At 45.7% G+C, this 22,745-nt stretch overlaps 2 protein-coding genes across 2 annotated transcripts; both read left to right on the forward strand.

Annotated features, from left to right (window-relative positions):
• Positions 1-7,188: 7,188 nt before the first annotated feature.
• On the forward strand, positions 7,189-11,922 carry LOC135885332 (interferon lambda-3-like). The gene is made up of 7 exons (XM_065413006.1): positions 7,189-7,286; positions 8,250-8,263; positions 9,583-9,764; positions 10,206-10,283; positions 10,986-11,129; positions 11,369-11,446; positions 11,824-11,922. The coding sequence occupies exons 1-7, from the start codon at positions 7,189-7,191 to the stop codon at positions 11,920-11,922; spliced, it is 693 nt and encodes a 230-aa protein (XP_065269078.1).
• Positions 11,923-16,182: 4,260 nt separating this feature from the next.
• On the forward strand, positions 16,183-21,539 carry LOC135885333 (interferon lambda-3-like). Its single transcript, XM_065413007.1, has 6 exons — positions 16,183-16,192; positions 16,562-16,722; positions 17,971-18,048; positions 18,964-19,107; positions 19,920-20,000; positions 21,441-21,539. Exons 1-6 carry the CDS (start codon positions 16,183-16,185, stop codon positions 21,537-21,539), a joined length of 573 nt encoding a protein of 190 aa, XP_065269079.1.
• The last annotated feature ends 1,206 nt before the right edge of the window (positions 21,540-22,745 follow it).

Consider the following 22,745-nt stretch of genomic DNA (forward strand, 5'->3'; position numbering starts at 1 on the left):
CTAAACCAACCTAACATACATGATTAAAGGTTAATACCTAAGGTAGAAAGGAAAACAGAGAGAGAGAAGGAGGGGGGATCTCACCCACTCCATGAGGCTTGAAGTGGTCGGGGTGCCCAGGTGATGGTGGTAGCTGAGGGTCCTGAATGCTGGAGACAGGCAGAGCCCCCAGCACCATCAGTCAGAAGAAGATGGAGTTCTAGTGGAACTGATGCATAGTTTGGATCTAAGCATCAGAATCCTGGCTAGAGGGCGAGTAGGGATTTTTGTAGAGAAAATACAATGGTTGAAGGGAGAACACTAGATTTGTTTATAGGTAAGCTGATGACTCAAGGGTTTTCTTTAGGCTAGACAATAGGAGCTGATCACTCTTGGCTATGGGTGGTGTTTTCTTCCAGGGAGCTCACAATGCAACTAGGCTGCTTCAGTATTTGGATATCAATTAAGGATTCATTACTAGAATTGGTCTGATAATTGCTGAGCTGGGTGTGGGCAGACATAGCTTCATTAACATCTGGAGCAGAGATTCCCATGATGCAGTGCTTCCCTGCTTTTTCTGGTCCCAGAGTTCAGTGCGGTTCTCTGTTCTCCATTCTGTATGTAAATTGAGATGTCTTCCTGTCCCATCTTTCATGCGGATGAGGCTAGGGGAGTTGTCTCTGCTCTCCATTCTGTATGCTAATGAAGATGTCTTAATCTTGTCACCCTTGTCAGGAGGGGTCTAGGTGTGTCTCCCAACGCCCTTCACTGCTCTCTGCAAGTTTTTTTTTCCTCTGATGGGTTTTGGTTTAAGCAGAGGCTGGGGGCAGGGTGTCTTTCATGAGTGAGGCTGGATACTGCACCCTGGTTCCCCAAGAACACAGAGGTGTCTGGTATCAGATAGTCCAGTAAGAGTTTGACTGAGAGACTCAGATTCCCGAAGGCATCAATTGATTCCAATGGGAGTTAGGCACCAAAGTACCTTTGAGGAGATTTGAGCTAAACTGACTAGGTCGTTTACCATAGTTGTTTGCAGTGTTGTAGCCAGGATATTCGAGAGACACGGTGATGAGGTAATTTCTTTTATTGGACCAACTTCTGTTGGTGAAAGGCACAAAATCACGTAGGCCCTTTTGAATGTTTTTTTTCCAAAATCCCTCACCTAAAACAAACACAGAAACAAAATACCCAACTAATAAGAGTGACCTATTTATGTACAAAACACGTTAATGTGGGCTTGGAAAAGGTGTTATTCAAATCATGAATTATATCTACAGTATCTAATGTTCCTTAGAGTAAAATTTGTATAAGTCTCCCTGTTCTCTGGAGGTCTCTTTCATGAGCTGTATGTTCAGAGATACCACCTTCATTTCCAGAAATTAAGGTGAGGAAGTTGCTTGCAGTTGTTTTGAGAACAGTGAAAAGTGAGTGTACTGATTCCCAAAAAGATGCTTACAAATGTACTCTGTTGTTTTGCAGATCATGTACCCTTTACCCTGGTATATTCCCTAAGTACCCAATGTTCTCCTGAGGACTTCACTACTGGAAATGGTAAAGCATTATTCCTTCAGCATCTTCGGGGCATTTCTGAATGTGCTTTCATCAAAGACAATACATGCAAGAATCACATATCTGTATGGCAGGGGCCAGAGACTTTGCAGGTGGAAGAGGTGACTAAATACTTGTCTGTGAAACTTTCATTCCTTATTACCCTATCACATGGGGATTGGCCCCTCTAGGGGAGCTGGTCCCCACCTGTGACTAATTAGCAGATTAGTTGACTGCAGTAGCAAGGGAAAGCAAGCCTGTCTGGCTCTTGTAGGAGTCCAAGGCTCAGGACAAGGGGGTGGGTGGGGCGAACGAGGTGAGGGGACCGTCCCTGGGAACTGTAGCCCATGTTGGGCTGAGGATCTACTTTGTTCTGACATCTTTGACAACACTTGTGGTTAGCCAATACATTATGCCCTGAGGAAAGGGCCTGAAACCGACGCTGGGATGATATTGATGCTTCCTTGGCTAGTGGGAACCCAGCAGCTTCCATGTGGTGGAGAACACGGGCCAAGGATTGGGCCTTGGGTGTCTGGTGGGGCCCCCACTCCTAGTAAATGGAAAGGATGGAAGGCATTCTCTGCCTGCTGATGGCTGATGGCTCAAAAGGAATAACAGCTCCCCTCCAGCACAGTCAATACAAGAAGCAGGAGGCTCAGACACCAGCAGCAGAAGTCGTTCCTGAGAGTAATTTTCACAACTGTATTTTGCCCCAAATTCTCCCAGCCAGGTGTGTACATTACATCATCCAGGAAGAAGAGTGATCCCCAGAGCGGGGGAGGTCTTGTAGCTGCTGGAAGATGGGCTGGATCTCAGTTGAGCAGGCCCCCATAGTGATTCTGTGCGAGATGGCCTCTCTCAGATCCAAATGGAGGCTTATGGAGCACTGACTGCTTTGCATTTTAGTGTGGTCAGCACAGGGGCAGAGCTACGGTGGCCCAATTAAAATAAACACAGTCAACACAGGCTCTCCATGGGCCTCTCCATGGATCTCAGAGGGGCTTCCCTGGCTGCCCCTGCACCATGTGTAAAATAGCCAGCGTTTGACCCAAGATAAGGAAAATGTTTGACTCCGGGAAGTAACAGACGTAATGGTGCTGTGAAAAGGACGTTGCTTTGAAACTCTGATGACCGTGCGATATTTTGATCTCAATACAATGAATTAACTGCAGCTTCTAGTTAATAAGAAAATTAGAAGAGAATTAGAACACAAAACTGTCCTCAGAGATATTACAGCCCAATCAACCATAATGCAACAGGGTCTGTGAATTCAGAGCCTCGCTGATGAGTCCTAATCATGGGAATCAGCCAGGAGATGAAAGTCAACTCATTTCAGCTGTTTCTTAGCAACACAGCCAACTATTAAGAAATGCATACCCTAGAAGAGAAATTTGGACTTCTGCTATTACTTTGTCTCGGCTTTACTTCCAGGGTGTTTGTAGTCAGAAATGAAAGATGACTTTGATTGTTTCCATCTTAACTTTCTGACAAGGTGAACTCCAACTCACCGAATGTTCCCCAGCTAATCTTGGTTTTGCCTACACATGTGAGAAGATGCAGTGCAATGCATGCAAATGAGATATAGGTCAGTGAAATGCACACCGAGAAATCTCATCCATTTACAATAACTCTGCCTAGCACCTTGCATAGCTAATTATTTATGCACTCTTCCTCCTGGTTATCTGCACAACACTTTGCTTATTACCCACCCTGCCTATCATTTTCCATCAACTTGCCCTTCTAGTTCTTGAGCAGACAGTCTCCTGGTTTAGGGGCTGATCCAGCTCCCACTGAAGTCAGAGGTACAATAATTAATTATTGCTTGGCTCTGACCACTAGGTCTGGCTGCCCATGACCTGGCCCTGACAGTGGACCAGGACCCCTTTGCGCTAGAGCGGTACAGACACAGAACAATGCTCAGGTCATTTATTTCCTGTGTTAAGAACATAAGAACAGCCAGACTGGGTCAGACCAAAGGTCCATCTAGCCCAGTATCCCATCTTCCGACTGTGGCCACTGCCGGTGCTTCAGAGGGAATGAACAGAACAGGTAATCATCAAGTGATTTGTCCCAGGTCACCCATTCCCAGCTTCTGGCAAACAGAGGCTAGGAACACCATGCCGGCCTATCCTGGCTAAACGCCATTGCCGGATCTATCCTTTATGAACTTGTCTAGTTCTTTTTTTAAACTCTGTTATAGTCTTGGCCTTCACAACATCCTCTGGCAAAGAGTTCCACAGGTTGACTGTGCGTTGTGTGAAAAAATACTTCCTTTTGATTGTTTTAAACCTGTTGGCTATTTATTTCATTTGGTGACCCCTAGTTCTTGTGTTATGAGAAAAAGTAAATAACACTTTCTACTTTCTCCACACCAGTCATGATTTTATAAACCTCTATCGTATCCCCCCCTTAGTCATCTCTTTTCCAAGCTGAAAAGTCCCAGTCTTTATAATTTCTCCTCAGATGGAAGTTGTTCCACATCCCTAATCATTTTTGTTGCCCTTTTCTGTACTTTTTCCAGTTCCAATATATCTTTTAGAGATGACCAGATCTGCACGCAGAATTCAAGATGTGGGTGCACCATGGATTTATATAGAGGCATTATGATCGGAGGGTTAGGGGTGCCTGCATTATGCCTGTCAGCTTTCTGTCTTTCTGCTGCAAAGCCCTTAAAGTCCCGTAACGGCTCTCTAGCAAACATGCTTTCCAGACATAGGGTCAGATCCTGTTCGCCTGACGCATACAACTAGACTTCGATGTGACTCGCATAAGATGAGCAGAATTTTTCCCTTAATGGAAAGTATTAGGGTTCTATAGTGAGCTTAAAATGGAAGCATTCTTCTCCGCCCCCACCCCGTTCCTATACAGCTGCATGCATCTGCCATGTGTCACCTAGTGGTTAGGGAACTGACGTAGAACGCAGGAGGTGTGGGTTAATTCCCAGCTCTGCCAGTGAGTTGCTGAGCGACCCCGGCCACATCAATTCCCTCACTGTACCTCAGTTTCCCCATCTGTAACACGGTGATGATACTGACCTCCTTCGTATAGCGCTTTGAGATCCAAAGATGAAACTGCTAGATAAGAGTTAGGTACTATTATTGCTAGTTGCTTCTAACTCTATCATAGCCACAATAGGCAATTAACAATCCTGAATAATTAAACAACACACCTGAAAAGTTCTTTTAAAAACTCTTGTGAAATAATAGCTGCATCCAAATGGGTTAAAAATTTCTTTTGGACATTTCACCTCTTGAATACCATTAATCCATGTCTCCTTCTTGAATAGGTCGCCTGCGTAGCTGGAGTTCGGAAGCAATATGTTGATGTAACTCAACCAGTTTCAGTTTTGCTTCATTAGCTCCTAACCTTATCTCAGCAAGGCACATGTCACAGAGTCCTGAGTTGATACATACAGTAGAATTCCATTCAGTGTAGTGTGTGGTCTGCTAATAGTGTCCCCTACGGTTTACTTTAGTGGTGTCAGAAAGCCGCTTTTCATACATCAGGAAACATCTCTCTTTTGTCAGCTACCTGAAAGGGTCCCCCTGACTGAACCCAGTTATCTTTCAATTATTTGGGCTAAGAATTGTTTCCATATAGTTGTGGATTTTCCCCTTACTCTGAATAAGAAGCCCTGATCTAATGCATGTTCTGGTTTGCTTTGCACATGGCAAGCCGCACAAATACACACAGGTTTCCTTTTATTCATTAGAAGCGTTGTGCGCAGAACATACACATCCTACAATGGCACAGGTAGCACCAGGAATTTAAACACCTGTGTCGACATAACTGATAACTACACCTACCAGTGACCTGGTTATGCTTAACACAGAGAGAGAGAATAATGCATAGAAGGTGAACAGGAATCAGGGCTAATAAAAGGAAGTTGCTGCAAAGGCAATGAAACGTACAGGCCAGCAAGTGGAAGGGAGTGAAATCTTCTTAACAAATTGTTAGTTTAAAAAATCATCAAATCCCATTATTGAGAGAGTTAGGCATGGGAAGCTGGTTAGCTTTGGGTCTGCAGTGCTTTCATAGGCTGAATACTACGGAAGTTAATGGGTGTTTTGTCTGAGTAAGTACTGGCAGACTTCAAAGGTGAATCAAAGGGTTTTTCTACCTTCCAAAACCTGAGTGTAGTCATTCAAGAGTCTGTTTCCTAGAAAAGAGTGAGCTGTGTTTTTATGTGTTTCTAGAGCCCTTTGCTCTAGTCAAATGCAAGCCCCTGAAATCAAAGAATTTCACAACTAGTACGTTGTACTGCTTTGACTATAGCGGTATGCTGGTATGGTTAAACAGTACAACCTCCCTTACTGTACCCCTCAGCCCCCCTAAAGGAATGCAGATGCTTTATACCGGCAATAGCTCTGCCTGTACAGGTATCAGGCACCGTTATGCTGAGATAACTGCATCCACACTTTGTTGTATTGGTATAATTGTATCAATTAAGAAATCACAGTCAGGCCTGATTGACACTTGAAAATTGTACCATTCTACATACTGCCAGGTAAGCAAAGGAGAAATAACTTTTAAAAAATATTTATTTGATGTGATGTAGCTTTGTTATTTCAGAGACCCGTTTGGGTCGCGTTTAAATGAGGAAAGGGAGCATGAGATCTGTTACTTTAAAAGTTGTCTGGCTGTATTCCTCAGAGTCTGTCTGAATAATGGAGCTCAGCCTTGACCGAGGCAAGGAGACAACAGCCATTGAATACAGCAAAAAGATCAGAACAAAAGACAGGAAACAGATCATAACACACGTACGAGTACAGCGTGAGGCCTAGGGGTGGCAGGTGGGGGGAGGGGAGGACTGCAAAGAGCTGTACCTAGGAAAGGAGACAATAGCACATGTACTCTTCATTAATCCGGGCAAAGCTTTGCTCCTATTACTGCCGTCCTTGTCTCTCCCCCTCACTTGTGTTCTACAACCCCATTGTGACAAGGCTCCATTTAGACTGTAAACGTATATAGGGGACTGCCTGTATTTTATGTGTACGATGCTTATATAATGAGGCCCAGAACCTGACTGGGGCCTCAGTGAACGAGTGGAATAAATGCTACTGCAGCTAACTGGTAATGTTAGAGTACAGAAGACCTCCACAGGGACCGTATGTTCTTGGCTTTGTGGTGAAAAGTAAAACAAATGGGATGGACAAACGAATACCCACCCAGCTCGAAATTCCTGCATGTCGGCCTTAACTGTAGTCCTCAGTGCACATCTATGATGTATCTAGACGTTAAAGGCAAGCCCTGGTTTGCTGTAAGTAACCTGTGATCTGCAGGAGATTGGCAAAAGGTTCCAACCCTCCTGATCATTTTACATTTTCGAGGCTGTATCTGCAAGGAAGAGGACTTTAAAAACAAAAGGGGCTGAGATTCTTCTGGCTTAGCAATTCAGCAAAGGCCAAGTCTACATACATACCTACTCTAGGCAGGGAACTCTTGCATAATTCACTTGTGACATCACCGTGTTTTCATCAGGTGGAAATCCCTCAGGGCTCTGAACTCAGGTGTGATACCTGCCTCACTTTCGCTTTCCCTTTCCAAACACTTTGCTGGGTGACAGCAGAGCTGGGTTTTTCTGCCCTAGACTAAAGCAAAATGAGGTTTCATGTTATTTTTCTTAACCAGAAAGAGCCTTTTGGTATAAAAGCAAGAGCCATGGAGAAGAAAAACCACATTCAGAGCCAAGAGAGCGGCAAAGCAGCCCTGAGACACAAGAGGCAACTAAAGCAACATCCCAGCAAATACACGGCAAGGTAAGAGTGACTAGTCTGGAGCCTCTCCTTACTACACAGTTTCTCTTTACCGAGTGATTATATTGTGCTCTATGGTAGACAGCAAGGAATATATGTTGTACAAGCAAAGTGCGTTACACCTGTAATGAGTTCAGGTTGCTATGATTTGTGGGTGTTTTAGTTTTGTATCTGGAGAATTGTTGGGTACTTGCAAAAAGTGTTTGCCTACCCCAAAACTTTCACAACTGATATTTCATACAAAAATGTGCATGGATTAAAAATAGTTCAGTCATCAAATTATGGAGAAGAAACAATGTCGTGACTTAGGAGACCAGCAAGAAAATACAATGACTATCAAATTGTTAACAGACAAAAAGAGTCAGTAGCCTGAAAATTATTTATCAGAACTATTTTGCAAGTGGCAGATATATATTTGCGTAAAATTAGGATTCGTTCATACTTTGCTATACTAAAAGAAGCAGGATAAATTTGTAACAAATGCCGTAGGATGATGTACCCTGCTGCACCTACTAGATACTTTATTGTTTGACTACATAGTGTGCAAGTATTTACAACAGCTAAAGTCTGAAGGGTGGTTTGAAAAGACCAGATAATTCTGCTGAATGTCAATAAGTTAGTTTTAAGAAAAAGAAGAAAGCATCACTTTCGCCAGCTGTTTCATTTCACAGCTGATCAAATTAACTGGTTGGCTTGAGGAAGGCTTGAGAAATGGTAACAATTGTTTTACTTCCCAGTCCCCTATAGGAAGCCACAGCTCAGAGCTGGGCATTTCACTGATTCTGTGTCACCAGCTGCCTCCTGCAGTAGATTTAACCATGTTTTAAGAAACAGTAAAAAGAAAATTTAGAGCTAGGTTTGTCTCCAGTGCAGGCCTAGCTTATGAGACAGCGTCCAACTCGCTGGCTGGTAAGCCTGGCAGCCTGGCATGTCAGTGATGTATCTCTCCCGTTCTGTCTCCCTTAGGGAAAATGGGGAACGTAGGTGTAGTGAGTCGGTGTGGCTCCCCTCCTGTCCTGAAGAGGGAGCACCGGCGCAAACACCCAAGTGGGCGCAGCCCCCGCCGCCTGTCCCCGCCCCCCGGAAGTCACGGGGCGGGACAGGAAGTATAAAGGCCGGCAGCCAGAGCTCAGTCAGGCGCCGGCCACCGCAGGGAGCAGACGTGCGGTCGGGAGCTCCCCGCCAGGATACCTCGGAGGCCCGAGGTGGATGCCCTAGCTGGCCGGAGCTGCCCCGAGCTCATTACGAGGAGGAGCCGCTGGAGCCCGTCCGGTCCCGTCGCTGGGAGGCGCCCGTGGAACTCCCCCACAGCAACCCTGAAGGGGAGGCCCCGCCAGAACCCTTGCAGCCCTGCTGTTATCCGGAGGAGCCGCCCGAGGGACAGTGGCCGGATTTCCCTACAGAGCTACCGGATCTGCCACCAAGCCCCGGCCGAGAGGAGGCTCCACTGATGGACTGGACCGCACCCGGTGCCACGGACGAGGTAGGCCCCGAGGGGGATAATGGAAGTAGCCCGGGGGTAGCCGACCCCAGTCAGGCTACAGAGGCCTGTGAGCCCATGGCAGTGTGTTTCGGTCAGGATACCCCACTGACCGGCAGCGACACCAATCGCTGCTAGGGCCCCGGGCTGGGACACAGTGGAGTGGGTGGGCCTGTGTCCCCCCCCTGCCACCCCTACACACGGGTGGCAGGCTTCCCCCTCACCCAACGCTCAGGTAGGAACCTGAGCCCCTTACCTGCCGGGGCTAATTGCCTGTTGGTGCTCCACCCTGAACCAGGGCCAGAGCTCCTAAACTGCCTACCTGCTCAGCCCCTGCTACAGAGGCCTGAGCTTAGTGACTGCTTGTGCTCAGCCCCTGCTACAGAAGGCCTGAGCTTATTAACTACTTGTGCTCAGTTCCTGCTATAGAAGGCCTGAGCCAATTAGCTGTTGTGCTCAGCCCCCGCATCCAAGGGCCTGAGCTTATTAACTGTTTGCGCTCAGCCCCTGCATCCAAGGGCCCGAGCTTATTGACTGTTTGTGCTCAGCCCCTGCTACAGGAGGGCCTGAGTTAGTTAACTGTCTGTGCTCAGCCCCTGCATCAGAGGGCCTGAGCTAAGTGACTGTTTGCCTGCCCAGCCCCTGCTCCAGAGGACCTGGGCCCCCAAACTACTTGCTCGCCCAACCCTGCGCCAGAGGGCCTGGGTTCTTTGACTATGGTTTACTCAGCCCCCTGGACCAGGGGGCCTGAGTCCTAAGCTAACTGACTGTTTAATTCGTGAAGTAGGGCGTCGGTGTGGCTCCCCTCCTGTCCTGAAGGGTCGAGCCCCGGCGCAAACCCTTTTACAGTAGGCGACAAAGTTCTCTTTGCTCTGGCCATCTGGACGATGACTACAGAGGCCTTTCCCAAAGGCACTGAGAGGACAAAATGCCACCTCGCAAAATACAAGTCCCTGCCACCTCGGGAACTGGAGGCCTTCAAGAAAGCCAAGGACAAATTTGTAAGTGTGAAGAACACACACTGGGCAATAACAGCACTGTGAGCCCTAGGCTGTCATCGGAACAGTGGCCCGCTCTGCATGTCCCTCTGGACTCAGGGAAGAAGCTCAAAACCAACTACCAAGAAGGATTTGGTTTTACTTTTCTGCCAGCTCGAGCACCCTGCTGGCCAGCAGCAGGCTCTAGCACAGCGCCTGCTGAGCCCAGGTCCTCTCCTCGCTGGAGGAGAACGACAAAGCACAGTTTGAACTTGGTGATGCATATCCCTGTCATATCCCTTGTGGATACCAGCCCTCGAGGTACAAGGGAGACATTTGATGTCAGCATCTCGTCTCCCTGCATCACCGCTGGGATTGCGTGGAGAGAACTGAGGGAAGAACTAGTGCAGGTTTGTTCCTGCTCCTACATAAATATGGGTCTCTGTTCTTTCCTTCTGCTTCCAGGAGGACATGATGCTGTCGTCAGACCGAAAATGCAGCACCAGGATTTTCCACCGGAACTGGGAAATCAAAGAGCTGTCGGTACGAAAAATCTCAGCCAAGGGGCACAAGAAGGTCACATGCTAGCACAGGGGTTCTCAAACTGGGGTTTGGGACCCCTCAGGGGGCTGCAAGGTTATTACATGGGGTGTCGCGAGCTGTCAGCCTCCATCCCAAACCCTGATTTGCCGCCAGCATTTATAATGGTGTTAAATATATTTGAAAGGGTTTTTAATTTATAGAGGGGGGGTCGCACTCAGAGGCTGGCTATGTGAAAGGGGTCACCAGTAGAAATGTTTGAGAACAACTATTCTAGCAGATGGTTCCTTCCTAACATGTGTCCCTTTCTCGCTGAATCTGATCTCACTTACCCTTGTGCTAATCTGACACAAGGCACTTTGACCATTGACTTTGTAGTCACTGATTTAGTCAGGAGCATGTCAGATCTGACAGTGGCTCTTTCTCGGTGTAAATAAGGGTCACCCCTCACCTTCAGTTCAGGTGCCTTCTCACTGGCTATAAACTGGTGTCAAGGAAGACGTGGAGATGAAGTTGTTTCCAGTCAGGAGTGATTTTAATATTTCATTTATTGACAAATCATGAAAGCCCTGAGTGGCTTTGGAAAATCTCCTGTTTCAACCTAGTCTGCCAGCCCCTACGCATGGGAATTTCTAGTCCTGTATCTGCACAGCTGTGCCTCTTTCTCCCACAGACACTCTCTTACCTACAAGTTTCTCTCCCCAGGTGCACGATAGAGTCATCCTGGTAGAGAAGGAGCTGGACTTTACCATTAACGTGCTGGAGAACGTTGAGGACCCCAGTCTGTCCAAGCTGCTCTCAAGGCCGCTAGAAATCCTGACACAGATCAGAGGGGACCTGAGGGACTGTGTGAGTATTCAGTGCCAGATTTCTCTTTCAGTGCCAGCAGTGCCAGCATGTGGCTCTTGCTTTGGGCCCATCCATATATGGGACATTGAAAGCGGGGGTAGTTGATATGACATGCACAAGGGAAGCCGCCTAGACTATGTCAGGGCAAGAACTGCTCTGCGCCTGTAGAGAAAGGGCTTTGGTCCACTGTCGGCTGAAATCTCTGGGCACCAACCAGTCTGTATCAACTTTGTTTTCAGACCAGACAAACTCATTCTCATCGACACTCCAGGAGGCTGAACAATTGGCTCCAAAATTTCCATAAGAGCAAGGAGACGGTGAGTAGTCATTGGAGACAATGAGGAAAGTGAACTTCCATACAAATTAGAGAAGGAACACGCCTACTAGGTTTCCATCCCAGAGGCCAGGCCGGGATCCATTGTGCAATGATGTCACAGACTACAGCAACAGCTAATGTATGGTTTGAATTATGCTGCATTTCATGATAGTACGTTAAACTGCAGTTTGCGTGTGCATCTGCTTGGGTTCCAGAAATCCGCATGCACATTGCTCTGTTTCCAGCACTCACCCTCTTTCCACATCTTCTGTGCTTCTTATAGATATGCACTTGCCTCCTAATTATGCAACATATCCGTGGTGGCTTTAATTTAGCCCCATTCACACTTCCTGTTGTAAATATTCTCTCATTTCCCAGGAAACACCTGGCTGCCTGGAAGCATCTGTGATCCTCAATCTCTTCCGACTGCTGAACGAAGACTTGAGATACGAAGCCTACATTGAGCTGTGTGTGTAGCCATCTGGTCTCTGCAGTGCCCGTGTCCACATCTACTTAGAGACTGGAGAGTCCCTAGCCTGAGAGCACCGCATACATATTGGGAGAAGTTGTGTGTGAACCAGGAACATTCATCTTCTCCCTCCGGCTGCTGATCATAGATCCCCGAGCAAACGGATTCCATCCTTTTATACCAAAGAATTACACAACAGTTGGCCTCCAGGTTGCTCCGATTTCCAGCTGGTGCAGCACTCTAGACTCCTTAGACTTCACAGGGATTTGGCCCTCTGGGGATATTATTTATTGGATGTAATTGTATTGTCCCTATATGAAAGCATTTTAGTCAAGGTAACATAACCAAAAATATTGGAAACATTTAATAAGTTTTAATTTTAATAAAAAACACACTCCAGTTCTAGGATTTACACACTAGTCATGGCTTCGGATCTCTTAGAAACAACCTCAGGAAATGCATTAATATTGAACTTAGGAAGTTCTTACTGTACAGATCCTCGACAGATGTATTTATACAGAGTGTATTTTTATCTTGCTGCTTCTTTATCTATTATTACAAAACTAAGAAGAGTAATTGATTTCTATAGCTTCCCGACTTGAACCAAAGTGTTATTTATTATGGATCAGCTATTTATTTTTATGTATTTATCTATTACTAAGATGGTGCCTTTTTATCTATAATTGTGAACAAATAAAATTGTTTCCCAGACCTTGGCATTCCTGTCTTTTAATTTGTAAACAGACTATTGGGTGCACTGGAGTAATAAAACCCAGCTCCTATACAGTTCTGTGCAGGAGTAGATCCCAAAGTCATTCTCATTATTCCTGATTGCACAGATGGGGAACTAAGGCACAGAGAGGCAAAGTGACTTGTCCAAGATCACTCAGCAGGCCAGTGGCAGAGCCAAGAATCCTGAGAGCTGATCTTACACTGTAGCCACTAGGCCACACTGCCTCCCTTTTGCATTGCGAAGCTGCTTGCTTTTGGATCCCCCTCACTGCATTTCCAAACACGCAACTAAAAGGCCAAAGAGAGATGTGACTCTTGTCTTTCTCCTTCCTTTTGGCATTACCATTAGAGCCAAACAAATGTTCCCTGGGGAGCCCAGACTAAATTCCTGTGACTGTTAATTCCGTAAGAAGCTGGAACCTCGGACCAAGCTCGCAGATTGCACAACATTTCAGAGCAACCCTGAGAGGACTTCTGCACTTGCAGCAAAGTCAAAGCAAAAACTAAGCTCCTACTGTGTGGCTTGCAAAGTTCACACGTGACAAGATTGAGAAACAGACAGGTTCCCACTGAACTGACAGCAATACCCCTGAACTGACAGCGCTGCCTCCTGGAGCTGAATGTAGATTGCTTTCCCCAAGACACCTGCTTTAACTACACACTGATCGGAGACTTTTAAAATACCAACCGGGAGGACTGTCACATTTTTTCCTGAGTGCAAGAGTCATTCACTCTCCCTCTAATCTCCACTCCTTGCCTTAGAGGATGCAGGCCCGATGTCTCTGTTGGATGGTAGTGTTGGCACTGCCACTCTGGTGTACTGTGCTTGACCTGACCACAAAGGCATGGCTTCACTTGCTACCGGCTGGTTTTTGGCTGGAACAGGCAGTAATGGATGCTAAACTGTATTATACTGTTCAGTCACGTAGTGCTGTGTGCAAAATACTTTATTTAAAGCTTACTGAGCCATACCTGGTAGAGTATTAAAGAATCTTATGATGAACATATCCGGTATATATAAGCAAGCTCTGTGACCAGGCCATTGCTGGTACAGGAGAACGTGACTTGTTGTCAGGAGTAAACTAAGAACAGAAACAGAAGGAAACAGCAACAAAAGTTGCAGACAGAAGGAACAAAGCAAGAAAGGTTGCAGGATTTCATCAACATGCCACGTCTTCAATGCCTCAGAAAATGTCCACTTTGACAAACCTTTACAATGGACAGGCTGGAAACAATATTTTGCAAGATTTCACATTGCTACCAAGGTCCACAAAGAAACTGGAGATATGCAGGTATATTCTTTCATTTATGCCGTGGAGACGCAGGCAGAGCATATCTCTAAATCCTTTGATTTTTACTCAAGACAGTCACAAACATGACTATGCAAGCGTTCTGGCTATGTTTCATGCGTACTTTATACCTCAGAGATAAGTGGTTTATGAAAACTCGAGAATTCAAGAGCCATGGGAAAATGTTGAATGTTTCATAAGACTTCTGCATACTCTGGCTGAAAACTGTGATCATGGGAATGCAAAACATGAAAGATCAGACAGTCTAGTTATTGCATTAACAGATTAAAAACCTTTCACAGCAGCTACCATTGAAAGGTTTAATCTTAGCCACAGCTTTTCAAATAACAAAGCCATTAAGCAAAAAAAACTAGCTTAGAAGCTGTTAACAGATGCAGCATGAGTATTAAAAGTCATTACCAGAGAGCTCCGCGACTAAGAGGGACAGATTCAGCCTACATCAACAAGGTGTGGAAAAAGTCATAGTTCCAGAGATGATGCATGTCCAGCCAGAGACACATGGTGTACTAAATGCACAAAATATGGACATTTTGCACCTGTTTGCTGCATCAAAGCAGTCAGGGAGTTGATCATATTACAGACAATTAAGAGCCATTGTTTCTGGGATCTATCACTTGTGATGATATAGAGCCTGCCTCGCGAGCGAAACTGAATATTTATGGCAGGAATGTTCACTTTAAAATTAACTCAGGAACTGACATCACAATCATCTCAGTTAATTAAAAGAGTCCATGGGAGTAAGACGCTCACCAGGCATGACCTGTATAGGCTGAGTGCAAGTCAGACTGGGTAGAGGGTTCGGAGCTAGATGTAGGCAGAAACAGTCAGAGATGTGACTGGTGTGAGAGGACAACAGAAGAGGATGTAAGGCCGAAGGAAGAAGTATTCTGCAGAGTCTTTGTCAACCAGCTTCTCTACCCAACAGGCCCATGCACTCACAGCCCAGCTGCAACGATTCCTTACTAGGCCTGGAAGAAATGAAAGGGGGCGAGTTCCCTCACTACAGTGGTTTGAACGGTTACAAGAAAAGATACATGTGCTAGTTCCTAACTCTGCAACTTCGGCCACTCCTCATGCTGAATACAAGTGTATCCTTGCCCTAGGGGCGACTCAGGCCGAGACCTTGGCCTGCCCTTGGTAAGCCATCCCTTTGTGGAGGGAAATTAAGTATTGGCTTGTAGGGCCCACTGGCCACAGTTCAGGCTCGTTGCTGGTGATTTCACTCAGAGTCTGTGACTTGTCTTCCTGTTGGCCACCTGTCAGAGCCTCTGTTGCAAGCTACCTGCTAACAAACCCCTCTTGACACACGGCCCTTATTTATGTCAGTGCCTCTGAAAACACACAGCCCGTCCCCAGTGGTGAAGAAGAGTCCTTCTCTAGACCAGTGCCCTGGGTCTGGAGTATCTTGGAAGGCTGCTACCTCTGTGCCTCCCCCCTCCAGTCTCTGCTGTTTCCCCCGGGCTGTATAGTACTATTGCTGCAGCTTCTACTAACTTCCTGCCAGCCCCGGCCTGCTCCCCTGCCACACTCCCATTCAGCCTGGCCCAGCTCTCAGGCTGCTGGTTCTCAGGCTTCCTGGCCCAGATCTCAGACAGCCTGTGGCTGGCTCTTCCCCCTTGGACTAGTGCCAAAAGTGCTTCCCAGGTTCTCCTTCCCCCAGGCCAGGTAAATCACAAACATGGATCGTTAACCTGTATGTTATCAAGACTGCAGGGGAAGGCTCCCTTCTGGGAACAGTCCCTTTCTGCCCATTTTTGAGAGCACCGTCGTCCTCCCCTTCGCTGATCAGTGATGACTCGCAGGGGGCGGGGGAAAAATGAATGAAAAGGCTGCTCAGTGGATCGTTACAATAACAGGCAAACCCGGAAGCTGGGCAATGCTAAGATTAGAAACAGAACTCACCTACTCTAGGCAGGAAAACCTTGCATCATTTGGTCATGATGTCATGCAGAGGTTCCCTCACCTGGGAATCCCTGGTGAGGGCAGAGGGTTAGGAGCTAGATACACCTGCCGTACTTTCACTTTCCAGTTTCCATTGATCAAACAGCAGCATTAACGTGTGGGGTTTTCTCCTATGACTAAAGCAAAACAAGATTTAATTTTATTTTTTCCTAAAGAGTATAAAAGCAAGAGCAATGGCAAAGCGAGGCTACATTCACAGACCAGAGGGAGGCCAAGCAATCCTGAGGAAGAAGAAGAAGAGACTAAAGCGATTTCCCAGCAAACATGCTCCAAGGTACGTGCCACTAAGTCTGGGGCTTCTGTCTAGCACATGGGCTTACTAGACTGATCTGCTGTGATCTACTCTAAAGAGTAAGGATCCAACACTATCCATTCCTCTAAGTACCTTACCAGTTTATTTTTTATTATTAGTGCTGGGGCTGTAAATTAAGAGGCCGGATCTGAAAACATTTGTGAATAGAAGAGTTGAGTTTGCTCAGCTGTGATCTTTGGGGTCAACCCACCAATGTAAATATTTGATTGTAGCCCTCATCTTCCTGCACCCCTTCTTTCCCCACTTTGTCAGACTGTCAAAAATACAGTTTATAATCCTTGTAGCCTGGAAATGGAGTGATGCGTGTTATTCCCCTTTCTGATTCAATAGGAAAAATGATGGGTTGCAAACTGCTCCTGGTCCTGACCCTATGGACAGTGTCTACAGAGGCCTTTCCCAAAGGTGCTCAGATGAAGAAGTGCCACCTCTCAAAATACAAGTCCCTGCCACCCCGGGAACTGGAGACCTTCAAGAATGTCAAGGACAGATTTGTAAGTGCAAACAAGACACATAAGTGGGGCAATAATGGCAATGTGAGTGCTAGGCTGTAGTTTCAACAGCAGCCTTCTCGGCATATTACTATGGGCAGATGAAATAAGATGGGAGGCATATGCTTAGGTAAGGTTGGGGTGTAGGGTTGCAGATACAATAGAGAGAAGTCTCTCTGTCTGGATCTTCTTTGTTGGTGATCCCTCACCCAGTCTTAATTATGAAAGGGCAAAGCTCAGAATGTTCAGCTCCGGCAAGTATTCAGATATTTGGGGACTGGGGATCATAGATGTGGAGAGAGGCAGAGTCATGTTCAGGGCAGGAAGGTTGGAACTGATCTAGGGCAGAATCACAGATTAGACAATAACAGGGAAAGAATGGGATTCTTACTGTTAGAAAAGAGCGAGGAGAGAAAGAAGGGACAATCTGTCTAAGTGGGTGTTTCTGATCTGAGTCGGTCTAAGGACGTTAGGGCCTGGCCATCTCAGATTTCTTATAGAGTCAACCGTCCTTAATCTTAAATCTCAAAAAGTTCTGAAAGGGGTTCAAACTCTGTCCTGAGTTACCATCAAACCTAGAGAATGAGACCCAGTTTTTAACTATCTGCGGTCTTTCCCTTCCAGAGAAAACCGAGTCTAGTCCCTTAAACAGACAATCTGAGGACCCCAAATTCATGTCATGCCACCAAGCAGCATTAGAGAAATCCAGTCACTTATTTTTAAGTCGTGCAAACATTCCATGTTAACTAACACTGAAGCTGAGGAAGTGCACCACTCAGATTAGTGGTCAAGTTATCCTCCGTGTCAAGAGTTAAAGGATGCCGGTTCTCAGTTAAACTCCTGCACAAATGCAGTTCACAACCTGAAACCAGCAAAGCAATATGACAAGAGCGTGTTATTGACGCCTGTCCCATCTTTGGCACCTTCTTGGAAAGAGCCAAGACTCTAGGACAGCAGCATTGTTAGGGGATCAAAGTGTTGAGTCAAATTCTGCCAGGATTTGGCACCTGCGCATGGCTAGGCTGACTAGATAGCAAGTGTGAAAAATCGGGACAGGAGATGGGGGTAATAGGTGCCTATGTGAGAAAAAGACCCCAAAATCGGGACTGTCCCTATAAAATCGGGACATCTGGTCACCCTTCGCATGGCTGAATGGGGTTATATGATGTAACTGTTGGCAGAATTTGGCACTTTCTCCCCTGCTTTGCCTCCACTTACACATTTCCCCGTGTTCTCATTTTGTGCCTCCAGGAGGACATCGTGCTGTTGTCAGACCGAAAATGCAACACCAAGATTTTCCACCGGAACTGGGAAGTCAAAGAGCTGTCGGTAAGCAAGACCTCTGCCAAGAGAGACGAAGTTACAAAATAGCACTTGCTTCTTTCCAAAGTTGCAGAACTGTCTCTTTCCAAGCTGGATGCTGATTTCAGGTGATCCTTTTGTAGATTCAGAGTAACATGGACAGGGAATTTATTCCCAAATGACACAGGAGTCAGCTGAGGTTGGAATCTGGCCCTTTTTCTATTTCTATATTTTGTACATCCTTAGGGCTGGGAAGCCAGACAAACGTTGAGACTGTGAATCAGTTTAACAAATAATTGAGCCAGGAAACAATTTACATCTCAACATCTCTACCTTGTTCCCTGTTAATACAAGGCATGATACTAACGTTATCCTCAGTGTTCAACAAACCAAAGGCTTTGTCACCGCCAACTCATCCACACCTGTCTTTATCATCTATTTCCAGACTGAACTTGGTTAACCTCCCTCACATAAGCAGCTCCAGGTCGTGTGGCAGGAAATCCTCAGTTTCTGTATTTTGGTTTCCCATGAGAGAATATTTTAGTACTCTAAAATCATATCCACATCTATGTACAGCCACTTTGAAGATCCAGAAACCGTTCACCAAATCACCAGCAAAAAAAAAAATACTTGCACAGGCCAAATATATCTTCAGATTTTTGTAAGATAAAAAAGGTTTGAGATTGATCTGAAGCACAAAATGTTGTTGGATTCCAAGGAAGGAAGGTGTAAGCAACAGAGTCCAAAGGTTCATGATTAGCAGGCTCTGTGTACAGAGTGGATTCACACCTTCCCTGCGTCTTAGGTGTCTTCCCATTGGCCATGGCTTTGGAAAGTCTCCCTAAGCAGGCCACGCCTACCTGCTGCTAACACAGACATTCCTTATCTCCGTGTCTGCGACTCCCCTGGACACACTGTTTTACCTGCACATTCTCTCCCTAGGTGCACGACAGAGTGATCCTGGTAAAGGAGGAGCTGCACCTCGTTATTGACGTGCTGGAGAACTTTGAGGATCCCAGTCTGTCCGAGCCGCTCGTGAGGCCATTAGAAATCCTGAGGCACATCAGAGAGGACTTGAAGAGCTGCGTGAGTATTGGATTGCAAATGTCTCTCGCCACAGTGGGACTGGGAGTTGTCTATTGAACTCCCAACAGCATTAATTTCTTAAGTGGATCCAGGATCTAGTCATCCTTGTGCCAGTAATTGTGGACTTTGGTTTGTACCCCCTTTTATAACAATGAAAGTGTCCGGATTACGTAGCTGCCGTATGCCTTGCTTATATACATAATCTAATTAGCTAATTAACTTGATTAACTAGTTAGGGACAGATGATGCCCGGCTGCTCTGCTACTGTGCAAGCAGGTACGTCCCCTCCTTCAGCTCGTGGGCTGTAGTTTGGTATCACTGCAGATACTATTCTCTCTGTAGCACAGCTACTGTTGTTTCCATGTGCCCCCCAGAACATCGCAGTGGAAGTGGGGAGGAACCGGGAGGAGACAGACCCATGGGCGGCTGCATACACTGGAGGAGTATGCTGCACTCCTGCTCAGCTCCAGGGCATGTTCGGTTTCTATTCATGGGAGTTCCTCCCAGAGCTCTTCTGGGCAGCACAAGGCATACCTCCCCCTACACAGGGCCATTCCCACGTGGCTCAGTAAAGCCCTTAGTTAATGCTTCAAACACTTCTGAAGTTGAAAAGTACCATACAAATGCTTGGTATTGTATTATTAATAGAACATGGCAGGTTAACATGGAATCCACACGTCTAAAGAACGAGATAAACTCAATCAAACCAATTTGTGCCTTGGGGCTTGTACCGAGAGGTAGGAGGCTCAGCCACTGTTCCTGAAATCTCTACTCATGTGCCAGTCTGCTTCATGTATTGATTTTCTTTTCAGACCAGACATCAGCCTGACTCCCATCGACGCTCCGGGAGGCTGACTAGCTGGCTCCAAAAATTCCACGCAGCCAAGAAGATGGTGAGTACATTTGGCAAACACACAAGACAAACTTTCATCACATGTTAGTGGGAACAAATCTGTACAGGATCATCAGCTCCATTCCCTTCCCATGGGGCCAGTGCAGGATGGTGCCCTGTATATTGTCCAGGGGCTTCTGCAGTCCAGGTGTCCTGAGACTGAATTAGTTCAGAAAGTTGGTAAATTTCTCATATCAGGAAGGGTCATTACATCTGCTGCAGACTGTAATGGACCAGGCATCCAGAAAACAGCCTTTCCCTTGTGGCCTAGCTTGGGTCCTTGCATAGGATGCAAATAGCAGAGTTTCAGATAAACATGTGGCATCTGATCCTCCATTGCTTTGCACCTTGTACCTTGTGGAATCATTTATATTTTTACAAAATGCTGCCAAATCTGAAAAACCCCTCTCTCACACTGTGGGTAAAGCTTTACACTAACTTGCTATTCACTTTGAAGAGGTGTAGATGCTGGGCTGGGCAATGGGAAAAGAGGCCCAGAGATAATTCATTCGTACAGATCTGCCAATGCCCAGCCCTTCTTCGGAATCAGATAGAGCCAAAGATAATACCCTTCAAATTTACTATTACCCCAGATCACTGTGCCTTTTGCTTCATTCAAACTCACTGGTTAATGTAATAGACTACAGCACACATTGTTGTATACTAAGAATTACAGGACATTAGACCACCGTGTAAATGAGTATTTACTTAGAGTAGGCCTGGGCTACACTAGTGGGGTGGTTCGAACTAAGATACGCAACTTCAGCTACGCTATTCGCGTAGCTGAAGTTGAAGTATCTTAGTTCGACTTACCTGGCCGTCCTCACGGTGGCGAGTCGACTGCCACAGCTCCCCCGTCGACGCCGCTTACTCCTCCTGCCGAGGTGGAGTACGGGCGTCGATTCGCGGATCGATTTATCGCATCGAGACGAGATGCGATAAATTGATCCCCATTACATCGAACTCTACCCGCCAATCTGGCGGGTAGTATAGACGTACCCTTAGAGTGTTTGTAAGGTCTTGTCTACACAAGGACATCCAGGAAAATTAATCTGAATTAACTAAAGTTGTGAGTTCAAAGTGGATTAGTTAAACTGCTTTAAAGCCCTGTATTGATGCTGTTATTCAGAGTTTAAGTGATCTCTGGAAGTGAAGTAAAGTAACCAAATTAGACCACTTTAATTTTGAATGAGGGTGTTCACACAGGAATTTAATGCCATTTAACTAACCCACTTCAAATTCACACAGTTAGTTCAGATTAGCTTTCCTTGAAGTTCCTGTGTAGACACTGCTCTGTTCACCCTTTTTCTGCATGCTCTGTGCTCCCTATCTATTTACACCTCCCCCCTCCATCAGGCCTGTGTGCAGTAGCTTTCGCTGGCCCATTGCTAGCCAGCCATTCTCTGTTACAAATGTGTTCACTCCCTCTCTCCTGTCCCAGGAAACTCCAGGATGCCTGGAAGCATCTGTGATCCTCAATCTCTTCCGACTGCTGAACAATGACTTGAAGTGCGCAGCCTACATGGAGTCCTGCACCTAAACGCCAGATCTTTACACTGTCTCACCTCATGCATGTAATCAGACACTGGAGAGCCCAGCGAATGGGAACCCTGAATCCTTCCTACAGGACACTGTATTTTAACCAGGCGTGATGCTCTTTCCATCTTGGCATTTTACCACGGATACCCATCACCCATGATCTCTGAACAAAAGATTCACATACAACTGATCTTCAGGAACAGACCTGTCTGACTCCAATTGCCAGTAGCTGATTGGTTGTAGGCCAATTCCTTAACTGCAGCTAAAGTGTAGGGCCTGTTCCCCCTGAAATCAATGGGAGATTGGCCACTGATTTCAGTGGGATTAAAATTTGGCCCTAGAGGATATTATTATTTATTGTATTGGTTTATTGCTACACAAAAATATTTGCCAATAGTATGTTAAGTGTTGCCGTTATTTATTTTAATTTAAAGGACTAGTTTTTTCACCCTGTTTCTTTGATTTACAGACTAGTGAGTATTTCATTAGTGTCTTAGAAAGATGCTGGAAAATGCAATAATTTTCATGCATAGAAGGTGTTGCTGTATAAGATTCCTAGAATCTATTTTTGTTTTACTGGCTGACATAATGTTAAGCCATCTGATGCGATCCTTATTTAAACAAATCTGATTTTTATTTAAGTTATTTATTGTATCTATCATTTATTTATGTGCATATTTATCAAATGGACTGTTTTTATAATATGTAATGTAAAACTGGAAGATGTAAAATAAAAACTGATATGATATAAATTCGTGGTTGACCCTCTGCTTCCTAACTGCATTATGTTCTGATCTCGTCACCTCCAAAAATAGAAAACAGCAAAAGTAATTAGAGGCAGGGAAGTACTTCCAGATGAGGAGAAATTGAAGACATTCATGTTGCTTAGATTAGCTGGATGGTGAGAGGGGACATAACAGAGATACTTAAAATAATGAAAAGTGTAAAGTTATAGGTTTGATCCCACTATAGCAAATCCCAGGGAACCCCTGGTGGCAGGACTGAATATGATGGGGCCTTTAAATTGTCCAAAAAGCACCTACTATAATTAGTATCCTATACTTACCACATAATATGTGACATACTCCGCTAGAGTAAAATGCTGCTGTTTTAACTGGAGCTTGAATGTAACATGTATTGTTGTTTACTTCCTTTTTATTTGTATGCATTGAAATCAGTGTGAAGACACAGCTCTGGAAAAAGTATT

Source organism: Emys orbicularis, chromosome 11 (assembly GCF_028017835.1).
Source record: "Emys orbicularis isolate rEmyOrb1 chromosome 11, rEmyOrb1.hap1, whole genome shotgun sequence".
Taxonomy (NCBI): domain Eukaryota; kingdom Metazoa; phylum Chordata; order Testudines; family Emydidae; genus Emys; species Emys orbicularis.